The sequence below is a fragment of the Nyctereutes procyonoides genome, unplaced genomic scaffold (assembly GCF_905146905.1).
Source record: "Nyctereutes procyonoides isolate TBG_1078 unplaced genomic scaffold, NYPRO_anot_genome, whole genome shotgun sequence".
NCBI lineage: Eukaryota > Metazoa > Chordata > Mammalia > Carnivora > Canidae > Nyctereutes > Nyctereutes procyonoides.
The window spans coordinates 38915294-38927971 of NW_026575139.1; the positions used below are offsets into that span (position 1 = coordinate 38915294).

Genomic DNA, 12678 nt, shown 5'->3' on the forward strand with positions numbered 1-12678 from the left:
AGCCACCCAGGCACCCTCCAGGTTTATAAAGTCCTTTTCAACTCTGTTTTCCTCCCAGAACTCTATAGCCTCCACTATTTCTAATAAAATTTTATTCTGAAATATGTCACCTCTAAAACTCTGAAATTTTTTAGAAATATTTCCTTTATCTAAGTTTATTCTGTTTAGCTCAAATTGAAAACTCATTTCCCCTACAACTTCTTCAAAATATTAACATCACTTTTATTTATTTATTTTAAAGATTTTATTTATTTATTTATTCATGATAGAGAGAGAGAGAGTGAGGCAGAGATACAGGCAGAGGGAGAAGCAGACGCCATGCAAGGAGCCCAATGTGGGACTCGATCCCGGGACTCCAGGACCACGCCCTGGGCCAAAGGCAGGAGCCAAACCGCTGAGCCACCTAGGGATCCCCTAACATCACTTTTAAATTTCAACATAATCAAATTACTAATCAGGAGTAAATAAGAAATTAAACTTTCTAGAACTAAAGATCAGTTCTTACACTATGTAAATATATGAGTATTTATAGAGCTCAATCAAAATCCAAAATCTGAACATTTAAGCAAAAAACACTACAGGCAGTCTTTACTTGGAACTGCACCATGTTAATGAAAAACATCCTGACTGTAACCCAGTTACCATGGTGCCATGCAAAGTAAGGACATAGTTCTAATACCCACATTTTGGTTGACACAGGACCATGACCATACTACGGTTTGAAAACTATCTCTTCCTGTACTGACCCAATATTTTCATTTTACAAGCCTTTTAAATGTCTGTACATTATTACCTTATTTAGAAATATTCACTCATTTGGACATTTACTGAGTGTGGGCCTGCTAGTGTGCTACACACTGTATGAGGAAATACGTAGAGAAGAAGAAGGCCCTTGTTCTCACTGAGCAACTTGCAGTGTGGTAGAAAGACAGACATACAGTAAAATCAAGTACAGTCTGGTAAATGCAATAAGAGGGTTATTTATATATCTGGTCCATGCTAAAAAAGAAGTAACTGCCCAATTCCAAAATTCCACAAGACCTATCAGACAACCAAGAAGCACAGGTCTAATCTAGCATACACATGATCCAGGCCACACTGGCCTGCTCACCACAGTATGCCATGTAGGTACTCTAGCATTAATACTGCCAACCAAGGGTGGTCCCAGTATTTCTCAACTCATACCAGGACTTCCCTCACAGTTGCAAATGCTATCCAGTTTTAGAAATCCAACTGGATTCTCTAGAAACTACAGTGACTATGTTTCAATAATCAGACCAGAATTATACTAGTTTTAAAGAGTATGGAAGGAAAATGAAAAATGAAAAATCACAAAACATGTAACTAGTTGGGAAGATAACCAATTAGGAAGAACATGACCATATAAGAAAATGACTGTTGAGAAAAGTCATAGTAAAACATTAAAAAGATAAGCAAGAAGGATGAAAGAAGAGGCATTCTATAAAGCAGAACAGAAGAACAGACTCACAAGAGGGTAAGAAAGAGTGGACGGGGAGGAACTGAACAGAAGCAGAGGAAAAATGAAGGGTACCATGTGCTGCAACTATAAAGACAGTGACTCAGGATTGACAAAATAGTCCCACCCACCCCCACCCAATTCAACCATACATGCATAGATCTTAGAGACGGATTTAAGAGTTTGCACAGAATCACTGAATCATGTCATGTTGCCTGAAACATGTATATCATTGTATCTCAACTATAAACATTCAATGGTAAACATTTTTTTAAATCACAATTGTTTCGCGGCACCTAGGTGGCTCAGCTTAGGTCATGATCTCAGGGCTCAGGGTCATGAGATCAAGAACCCCCCCTCCCCAATCAAGACTCTGTGCTCAGCAGGGAGTCGGCCTGAGATTCTCTCTCCCTCTGCCCTCCCCTTGCTCATGCTCTCTCCCTCTCCCTCTCTCTAAAATAAGTAAATAAACTCCTTTTTAACATTTTTTTTAAGTTTGTTTCTGGGCAGCCTGGTGGCTCAGCGGTTTAGCACTGCCTTCAGCGCAGGGCCTGATCCTGGAGATCCAAGATCGAGTCCCACGTCAGGCTCCCTGCATGGAGCCTGCTTCTCCCTCTGCCTGTGTCTCTGCCTCTCTCTCTCTCTCTCTTTCTCTCTCTCTGTGTGTCTCTCATGAATAAATAAATAAATAAAATCTTAAAAAAAAAAGTTTGTTTCTAGTATTGGCATAAGTATGAAGGGCACAGGGTCTGGTTTGAGAAATGTTAGTTTTATATGCTATTCAGTAACCTATACTCTTAATATGATGCAAAATGAAAGAAACCCAGCTCTCCTTCACTAAAGAAAACACTCAACATTTATTGAGCACTTACGACATGCCAGGCACTATTCTCAGCATTCTATATGTTAATATGGATGTTAAGCAGTATTTCTAACAATATCTCTATAAAGTAGGTATTTTATCTTCCCCAATTTAGAGGTGAGGGAATTGACACATAACAGAGCACACTTCCAGTATGTAGAGAAACCTTGAAGCACTCTGGCTCCAAGAAAATACAGGGCAAGCAAGATATTAAGCACACAAGACTTTCCAAAAGAGAAAGAAAAGTAGTCCCTGACATTCAGGAACTGGCCTAGTACTATTAGCTACAGAGCTGATCCAGCACTCATAGCTAGGTTCTGTTGTTCTCCTGTTGAACATCAATAATTTCACAGAACATCAACATCAGACAAGTCTGCTCCATGACCATGATGGATCAAGACAAAACCAAGACCACTTCGTAATAGTGTCTAAACATTTACAGGAAAATAAGGAACACTGTCCAAGCCACAAAAATGACCAACATCCTTTTTATCTTGAATGACTGCTGCTTCTTAACCAATTACAACACTAAGCTAGGTCTAGTCTCCGCTCCTTCTATATAAGATTAAGATAACCAATCACAGAATTATCACCACTTCATGACCATATCTAATCCAGAACAAAGCCCACTTCTTAAACCCTTCCCCAAATCACCTACCAAGCCCAAATCTGAGTTTTTTCTAACATTTTTAAATTAACCAATTTAGAATTAATACAATGCTTGATACAAGCTTGACTTCGAATAAATATAATAAACCACCTGCACTATTGAGAGCTGCAGGCCTGCCTCTCTGCCCATGTCCTGCAAGATTGTTTCCACAAAATCCTGAGCTATTGCTGTCCTCAGAGGCAGTGCCTTGGACTCACATTATTCAGCTAACGACTTCTTATTGAGAGGCTCTATGGTATCCCATACTATGTTTTCTCATTCGCTGCAAATGAATAATAAATCCAACCTATTCAACTATAGATAGGATCTTGGTGGGGCAGAAGTACTGACATAGCTGGTAAAGCAGTGGGGATGTTGAAAGTTGGAGAATTCAGATAAAAGGTGTGCTTTTGGGGGTGTCAGTTGGTTAAACATCTGCCTTTGACTCAGTTCATTATCTCAGGCTCCTGGGATTGAGCCTCACATCAGGCTCCCTGCTCAGCAGAGGAGCCTGCTTCTCCCTCTGATCCTGTTCGTGTGCTCTCTTTCTGTCTCTCACTCATTCTGTTTCTCAAATAAATGAAATCTTAAGAAATAAAAAATAAAAAGCGTGCTTTGTAAATAATCTATATACCATTTGCTTTAGTCCACAACATTAAACTAATCTGTTTGAACCATACAAAGAAATTTCAATAGTAAGAAAATACATTTTTTGCTTACCTGACATTCCATCCATAGTAATGTACCAAGTATAAAACTTCTCCATCATCAATTTCAGTGCTTTTAATACTAGCTTCATAGATTTTCTGCGTTTTCCCTCGGCCATATTTTACTTTCACTTTGGTTCCTGTTAGGCAGGGTTCCATGTCTTCCTCATCTTCCTCCCCTTCAGAGTCACATTTGCTTTCAGTTTCTTCCCTGCGGCAAGTTACAATATTGATAATGCTACTAATAATTTAATGGAGAACAAACTAACATATGCTAAAAGAAACCAACATGTAGGATAGTCAAAACCTAAGTATTACCTTAATAGCATGTCAGTGGAGGAGGAGAAGAAGGAGGAGAAGGAGAAGATTTTTATGGACTACCTACTAAGGAATTTATTTGTTATGTAAAGGTGCACTGTACCACAAGTAAATCTAGATTTCTTCAAGGCCAATCAATGATCACATTTAATGATGATGCAGAGTCAGATTAATCATTTTTGTTAAAAGATCCATATGCTTTGAAAAAGTCTTTAGGATTCATACTCAAGTGCCACCTTATTATGTGCAAATTATCTAAAGATAGTTTGTACTCTGCAACTAAACTGTCTTAAATCTACTACTCTGCTCAATTTGGCATGGTTCTTCAAAACTAAATTTTAGTGGGCAGAATAACGGACAAGGACTATGTACCTTAGTAACTATCTTTTAAACTAGTTTGTATTTTAAAGGTCACTCTACCCTAACAAAGAAACAATAGATATTTGAATATTAGGTCACGTGTTGAAACTGTGGAATAGCACCAGGAGAACAAAGCTCTGTGTAGCTTGTATTGATTTCTATGTGTTTTTACTCCTCTCTCATAGCTTTTGTTTCAAATAATCAGGTATAAAAGAGATTGACATAGGGAGGTCCAACAATATTTCACTTATTTTTACAAACAAAACATTCTATATTAACCCTGCAAGGATTCAGAAGATATTTGCACCACAGATCATCCTAGTGTCCTAGAGTTTTAAATGCTTCAGAAGAGACATTGTGCTCTGATAAACATAGGCATTAATTTGGGGACCACTAGGGAACCAACAGGAAGAAGCTTTTTCAACCCCATTTGCCCTGAGAATGTTTTTTCTCAAAGGACTCCTTCCAAATTATATCCGGATAAGGCAATTTCAAAATACTAAGAAACTTAGTATTTCAAACAGAAATCACGACAGATAAAAAAAATCTGTTTCCATGATTCCTGTTACAGAATGAGAATACAGACTATGTTTTTCTATACATTCATTCTTTAATAAAAGGGAATATTGTTCTTCATATTCAAGTCTGTGAAACTTTCTCTAAAATAAGTATCTGTTCTATTAACATATCAACTATAAAGGTTTTTAAAGCCATATATTTTATATTCATATGTTACTTGTTTTATTATATACATATAACACATATTTTGATGTTTATTTTTAACAAAACTTCAAACTATAATTAAGCCCTACTTTTTTTTTAGTGGTTCACCTTTGCTTAAAATTTATTGTCCAAATGTTTGAAATACTACACTCGCATCATTATATGCAATTCTAATTATCTCCTCCCAGTTTACCTAATACTAATCCTATTTCACTACAGAACTTTATTTATTTACAAATCTAATTCACATATAATTGTGAACAGCTCTTGTACCTATTTGTACTGATACATAAAATTACCTCTTCCACTCACCAGTCATCCCTCATTTTCTAAATATTTTCTCAGTGGTTAATTTTCAGATGGGTATCAGCCACTAACTGGATGCAGCAGGCTATTTCCCCAATTTTGCTTAACAACTCAGATTTCTAGAAAATTTATCATATAATGTAATAACTGAAAAGTTACTATGGAGAAGAGTTTATGTTACAAGAAAATGTGTTATGCTGTTGTTGCTGAATTAAAATTCATTTTTTAGTAGCATATAAAAATTAGTAAATCCATTTGACAACACATAAATGGCCAACTAAACACAGTCGGACATTACTTTGATCTAGCTGGACTGCCTCATCTTTGGTTATTTTTAAGTCAGTTCAGTCCATACATGTATAATACATGGAAAAAAAAATACCAACACTCAACAGCAAACAGGATGGACATTAAAAAAACTGAAATTTATTGGTGTGATGTGGGGCAAGAATGTATTTTCCAAGCTAGAATCAGGGGTGCATGCCACTTATTCCAATACAATAACTTGAAAAAGAAAAATGTCTTAGATCAAGCTAACACACAGAAACATTGGCTAGTACTGTGCACCCATGTGTTTGTTAGCTTTCCCACATTGTACCTTTTTTAAAATGGAATTTTTGCTGTCGCTGTTTCCTCTTGTCCACTTCCTCCATTTTTCTCCAGCTCCCTTCCCTGCTGTCAACTGCAGGACCTTTCTTTTGACTGGGTGGCGCAGCCTTCTTTGAGGCCACTGTTTAGGGCACAAGTGCTATTAAAATGGTGCGACCAGTATATTCTCCAATTCCGAAAGGCGATACACATCATCTTCACAATGTGTCTCACCTTCATTAGACAAGAGGAATGGAAGTCCCAATAAGAAAACATTCCCTCAAACCTGAATCTCTAAGCAGGAACAGAGCACTGCTGTACCCCAGACAGGTGCTTCTGGAGAACAAATATAAGATAAAGTACCTCTCTTGGCTTTTCTCTTCCTCTTCATCTGAGTCTTTATCAGAATCCTCCTGCTTTTTAATCTTCTTCTCCTTCGGCTTTGGTGTGGTTTTTCTTCCCAGTAGTAGCTCATTTTCTTTTTTCTCTGCGGTTTCATAGTCATCAACTACATCCTTATTTTCAATATCATTGTCTTTTAATTTGTCTTCCGTTTTCTCTTCTTCAATTTCCTTTTTAATAGAATTTGCATCTCGAGCTAGTCTCCTTCGTCCCTAGTAGAAGGGGTAAAAGCTTTAAAATGGCTATCACTACAAACAAAGGGGGAGAAAGGCAGAAAATTCTTAAACCTTCACAAATCTTTGCAATGACTAGCTGTTTCTCTGTCTTGAGACGTGACAATGACAGCCCATCAACCACTGTGTGCTTTTCCTTTCAACCCATGTAAATTAATTATGTCCATGTCTACTATGATCCTTGGCTACATGCTACAGAAAAAATAAAAATTTCCTCCTTTGTTGACTACATTATTTTATCTCACTTTTAATATTTCTTGACTACAATAAATTTTTTAATTGAAAGATAGTTGACATACTATATTAACTTCAGGTATACAACGCAGTGATTTGAGAATTATACACATTCTGCAGTGCTCACCATGATAAGTGTAGATACCACCTGTCACCAGTTATCACAATATTATTGACGATATTCCCTATGCTATACTTTTCATCCTTGTGATTAATTTTATAACTGTTAGTCTGTGCTTCTTAATCCCTTTTACTTATTGTGTCTATCCCCACACCCCTTTCCCTCTGGCAACCATCAGTTTGTCCTTTCTATTCACGAGTATGTTTCTGTTTGCTTTTATTTTCCACATATAGTGAAATCATACAGTATTTATCTTTGTTAGACTTATTTCACTTGGCATTATTTTATCACACTTTTAATATTTCTTGACTACACTGAAAGTTCTAAAATAATTAACTAAGTATCAATGATGCAAGTTAATAATAATTTAAAAATAAATCAGCCCCCTAAATTATGGGCTCTTTAAAAGTTCTATGATATCTAATCTACCATTTTTAAGATAAAATTTACATTATTACTATTTCTGTGTGACTACATTTTAAAAGGACTGAATAGGGGTACATGGGTGGCTCAGTCGGTTGGGTGTCTGACTTTTGATTTCAGGTCGGGTCATGATCTCAGGGTTGTGAGACTGAGCCCCACGTCCAGCTCTACACTGGGTGTAGAGCCTACTTGAGATTCTCTCTCCCTTTCCTTCTGCCTACCTCCCAACCCCAGCATTCTTGCTCTCTCTCTAAAAAAAAATAAAAATAAATTTTAAAAATAAAAGGATTAAAATGCATCCATGGCCAACAGGTGAGCTGATTTCTTTGAATAAGTATTTGGAGCTCACTGGGCTGGCAGTAATTTGTTCTTCCCCAGAAGCTTTCATTTAGCCTCTTGTATGCTCAACTGACTGTGAAACTGTTGAGCCATTTTATTCTCTCCTAAATTCTCCTTCAGGTCCACCGCTACACACTGGCAGTTTCCCTCTACTTGGGAATAAAGTGAGGATAGAAAAGGGGCCAACAAATAAAATCTTTAAAAAAGGGGGAAGGGGGAATCCCTGGGTAGATCAGTTTAGTGCATGCCTTTGGCCCAGAGTATGATCCTGGAGTCCCAGGATTGAGTCCCGCATCAGGCTCCCTACATGGAGCCTGCTTCTCCCTCTGCCTGTGTCTGCCTCTCTCTCTCTCTCTCTCTCTCTCTCTCTCTCTCTGTGTGTGTTTCTCATGAGTAAATAAATAAAATCTTTAAAAATAAAAAAGGGGGGACCAACAACTTAGAGAGTACTAAAATAACAACTAGTATTTCAGCAGTGTAACAAATGTTTTCCCTAGTTCCTATGTGCTATTTAAACTTGAAAGTTAGGGACCCCTGGGTGGCTCAGGGCTTAAGCGTGTCTGCCTTCCACTCAGGGTGAGATCCCCAGAGTCCCAGGATCAAGTCCCACATCAGGCTCCCTGCATGGAACCTGCTTCTCCCTCTGCCTGTGTCTCTGCCTCTCTCTCTTTTTCTCTCTCTCCGTCCCTCACGAGTAAATAAAATCTTTAAAAAATAAAAAAATAAACTTCAAAGTTAGAAAAAAAGTGTATTTTTCTTTTCACAAAGAACTAGAATGTAAATTCCATGAGGGCAGAGATGGTCTTATATACTTCTATATCCTATGCACAGAGCAACTGTTCTTTAAATATGTGTAGGTAAATGAATGAAAACAACTGCTATCTATCAGACTTTAGACCTATATACCTTTTTCTTAAGTTACTTATTTAAGTAATCTCAAAACGTGGGGCTTGAACTCACAACCCTGAGATCAAGAGTCACATACTCTTCTGACTGAGCCAGCCAGGTGCCCTAGAAATCCCATTCTTAGAAGTCTTCCCTCTATATTCAGACCAATGAGGAGGAATTTTTACAAGTATATTTATTGCAGCACTTTTTGTAATCATAAAAAATTGGAGAAAATTTTAAGGAAGGTCAATTTATGGTATATGTATATTATGTAGTACTCTGAAGATAATTTACATAAGATAAGGAACATCTTTAATGACAGGAAAGTATGTCCAAAATACATATAATGGGAGACAATCAGTCTTAGGAAGGAATATTCAGTTTTAAAAAGGAAGGAAATTGTGACACATACACAGGAATGAACCTGAGAGACATTATACTGAGTGAAATAAGCCAGTCAAAAAAGGACAAAGTTGTAAGATTCCATATATATGAGGTACCTAGTGTAGTCAAATTCATAGAGACAGAGTAGAATGGTTTTGCCACAATCTGGGGTAGAGGGGAATGGGGAGTTACTGTTTAATGGCTAGTTTCAGTTTTGCAAGATGAAAAAGGTACTGGCAAGGGACAGTGGTGATGAGTGCAAAACACTGGGAATATAGTTAATGCCACAGAACTGATGCTTAAAAATGGTTAAGAGGATACATAGTATGTGTATTTACCATAATTTTTTAAAATTAAAAATAAAAATTAAAAAGAAATGAAGCAAACCAATTTGAATGTTTAATGAAATTCATTGGAAGATTCCATTTACTGGATGATGGTCAAAATGGACAGTTTTAAAAAAATGGTTTCTGAGCAACTAAAAGAGGTAATTGCATTTCTTCTTTGACTAAACATGATTTCACTAAAAAATAAGATGTAACAGGGGCCCTTGGGTGGCTCACTTGGCAAAGTGTCTGCCTTCAGCTCAGGTCATGGTCCTGGAGTCCCAGGATTGAGCTCTGCATCAGGCTCCCTGCTCAGAAGGGCATCTCCTTCTGCCCATCCCCTCTGTTCCTTCTCTCTCTCTCTCACTCTCTCTTTCAAATAAATACATAAAAACTTTAAAAAAAAAAAAAAAAGATGTAACAGTAAATGAATGCCATTGATAGTATGATAAAAATTTTTTTCTCCTAAAATTTGATAAATCCTACCATGTAGACATCATTCAACAATGATCAAAAACAATGGATGACAATCTCTACAAAGGAATTATATACTAAGGGAGAAGAAGAGCAAGGTTAGAAGATAAAATCAGCATGCACAGGACTAGAAAATAAGACAAAGTATAAAAAAGTGGCACAAGAAATGTATGTACAGTGTCCTATGGGGTGAGAAAGAAAAGATCCCATCCAGCTGGAGGCACAAATATTACAAGGAGGAAATCATTCATTCAACAACTAGTTAGTAAGTCCTTAATTATAGATGAAGCACTATTCTAGATGCCTGTGGTCTGTCAATGAACAGAACAAATATTAATCCCTGCCCTCATGGAGTGTGATTCTAGTGCAGAGGAGCATAAAAAAAAAAAAATACAATAAAGAGAATATAAAGTTGATTGCAGATAAAAAGAGTAACATTAGAGGCATTGCAAATACCAAAGACAGGAGGTAGGTTACAATTTTAGATAAGGTGATCAGGCTTTAGGGAGGTGACTTTTAGTAAGACTTGAAGGAAGTAAATATGTGAGACTGACCACAGATGAGAATAATCTGAACAGACATAAATAGAAAACAACAGGAGGAATGGTATTTTAGGTAGAAGAAAGAAGATGTGCTATATCTAGAAAAAAATAGCCAGGCTAGTCTGCCTAATGCACAACTCAATACTGGAAAATAAACTAGGTTCACTGGCTTATTTTTGTGTGGATCTGAAAATGTCCATAATAAAAATTTAATGTTTAAAATAAACCAGGTAAAACTAATATTAAGTACTTACTCTTGGAGATTTTAATTCTATTTCTTCTCTTTCACTTTCACTGTTTGAATCAATATTTTCCTCAGGTTCACTCTTCACTTCCACTAAAGGCATTTCTTGATCTACTTTTAAAGCCTCTTCCATTGATTCTTCTAAGTCTTTTTTTTCTTCTTTTACTTTTGGTTCATGATGGTGAACAGTTCTGAACTGAATATTTGCAGAACGGCAGTACTCCTCAAAACCATAGAGATACCTAAACAAACAGTATTTCATTTTAAGAAATCTTTGTCTTTACATTTAACTTAAATACTATATTATTAAACACACATATTTTTATAAAGTAATACTCGAGACTTTTTTTAAAGTACTTTTTCTATTACTAGTTTCTCAGTGCTTTATACAGGATTATAAACAGAAATACTGGGATCCCTGGGTGGCGCAGCGGTTTAGCACCTGCCTTTGGCCCAGGGCGCGATCCTGGAGACCCGGGATCGAATCCCACGTCGGGCTCCTGGTGCATGGAGCCTGCTTCTCCCTCTGCCTATGTCTCTGCCTCTCTCTCTCTCTGTGACTATCATAAATAAATAAAAATTAAAAAAATTAAAAAAACAAAACAGAAATACTGATCAGAAAATTTCTTCCTGAAAAAGCTACAATAGTTTTGATATGAAGGCTATTCAACATAAGTAATATAACTCTATAAACATGTATCATTGTTTCATACTATTAACGTACCACATCCCAGACTTTGAAAAGGAAATCAAGACAACACGAGAAATGGAATAAAGTAGACTTGGTGTGATGAAATAACGTTCAGTCACTAATATCTATTAACCTAAAACTTTTTATATACTTTCTCTAACTAAATGTTCCTTGATGTGTTTTTGTTTAATTGTTAACAAATTAAATGGAAAATATTCCTGTAATATGTATTCTTTGATGAATAAACTATACTACTTACTTTCTATAAGCAGTTTTTACATTGTAGGAAGCAGCTGAATTCAAAATAGGAATGCCAAGGTCCATATAAATTTGCTTCCATACAGCACCACTATCAATCTGGAAAATTAAGTTTTTATTTGTTAACATTTACAAAAGGAAATAATCTTTACACTAATATTCTAGGTTCATTAAGAAAATGTGTTTATCACCTACAGTGCATATAACTGCAACATAGATAATTTAACTTTTCATTATACCTATACTTACATTGTCACATCCACCTTGATGATAAACCAGTCTAAAGAGTTTGAAGAGATTGAGATCTTTATAGCCCAACACAGGTGGTTTGTTGATTGGAGTACCTTTTTAACATGAAAGTAGGATAAATATTTTTATTTAAGTGGAAAATGCTATTACAAGGCTATCGATACAAAACTTTCCAATTTCTAATTTCCCAAGTTTTATTAATCAGAAGCATATATTTAAAGAACCTTAAATTATGTAAGACAACACAAAATATTCTCTATATTCTTTATACAGCACTATGATGGTCTTTAGATTTATATCTATGACTCATCATGTCTCTCTCAACTAATAAAATCACCTGTGACTGAATTAGGTACAACTAAGACTTACAACTGCAAGGTGCAGCCAACAATGCTTCTGGTTCAAGAAGCCTGGGCAAGAACATACACAATGGAAAGGGTACAATTTAGGGCATGGATTCATTTTCATTGCTTGAACACAAATGTTAAGAGTGTTAGCAGTAATCTGAAGGATGATGTCTCAAAGTCACAGAATGCCTAGGACCAGTTTATTGGAGGATTTTCCAGGACTAATGTAATGTCAAAAGGAATAATTTATAAAGGCTGTATTTCAATTTAAGTCTACTAAAAACCCTATTCAATTTAGGTAAGAATTGATCTATTTTGTTTCATTTGTGGAGACCAAGGATCAGGCTAGTTTACTTGCTGCAAAGATAGCATTAATAACTAATGGGTATGAACTGGAGGGTATTATGCTGAGTGAAGTAAGTCAATCGGAGAAGGACAAACAGTGTATGTTCTCATTCATTTGGGGAATATGAATAATAGTGAAAGGGAATATAAGGGAAGGGAGAAGAAATGTGTGGGAAATATCAGAAAGG

The 12678-nt window shown here is 36.2% G+C and overlaps 1 protein-coding gene across 3 annotated transcripts in view; it reads right to left on the reverse strand.

Annotated features, from left to right (window-relative positions):
- ARID4A (AT-rich interaction domain 4A) overlaps positions 1-12678 on the reverse strand; it is a 68513-nt gene that overhangs the window by 15919 nt on the left and 39916 nt on the right. For all 3 annotated transcript variants that reach the window (XM_055304334.1, XM_055304336.1, XM_055304335.1), the window contains 5 exons: positions 11799-11893; positions 11551-11648; positions 10611-10842; positions 6354-6604; positions 3709-3906 (listed from right to left, as the gene is read on the reverse strand). In XM_055304334.1, coding sequence (XP_055160309.1) covers positions 3709-3906; positions 6354-6604; positions 10611-10842; positions 11551-11648; positions 11799-11893 — 874 coding nt within the window. The remainder of the gene's footprint in view (positions 1-3708; positions 3907-6353; positions 6605-10610; positions 10843-11550; positions 11649-11798; positions 11894-12678) is intronic.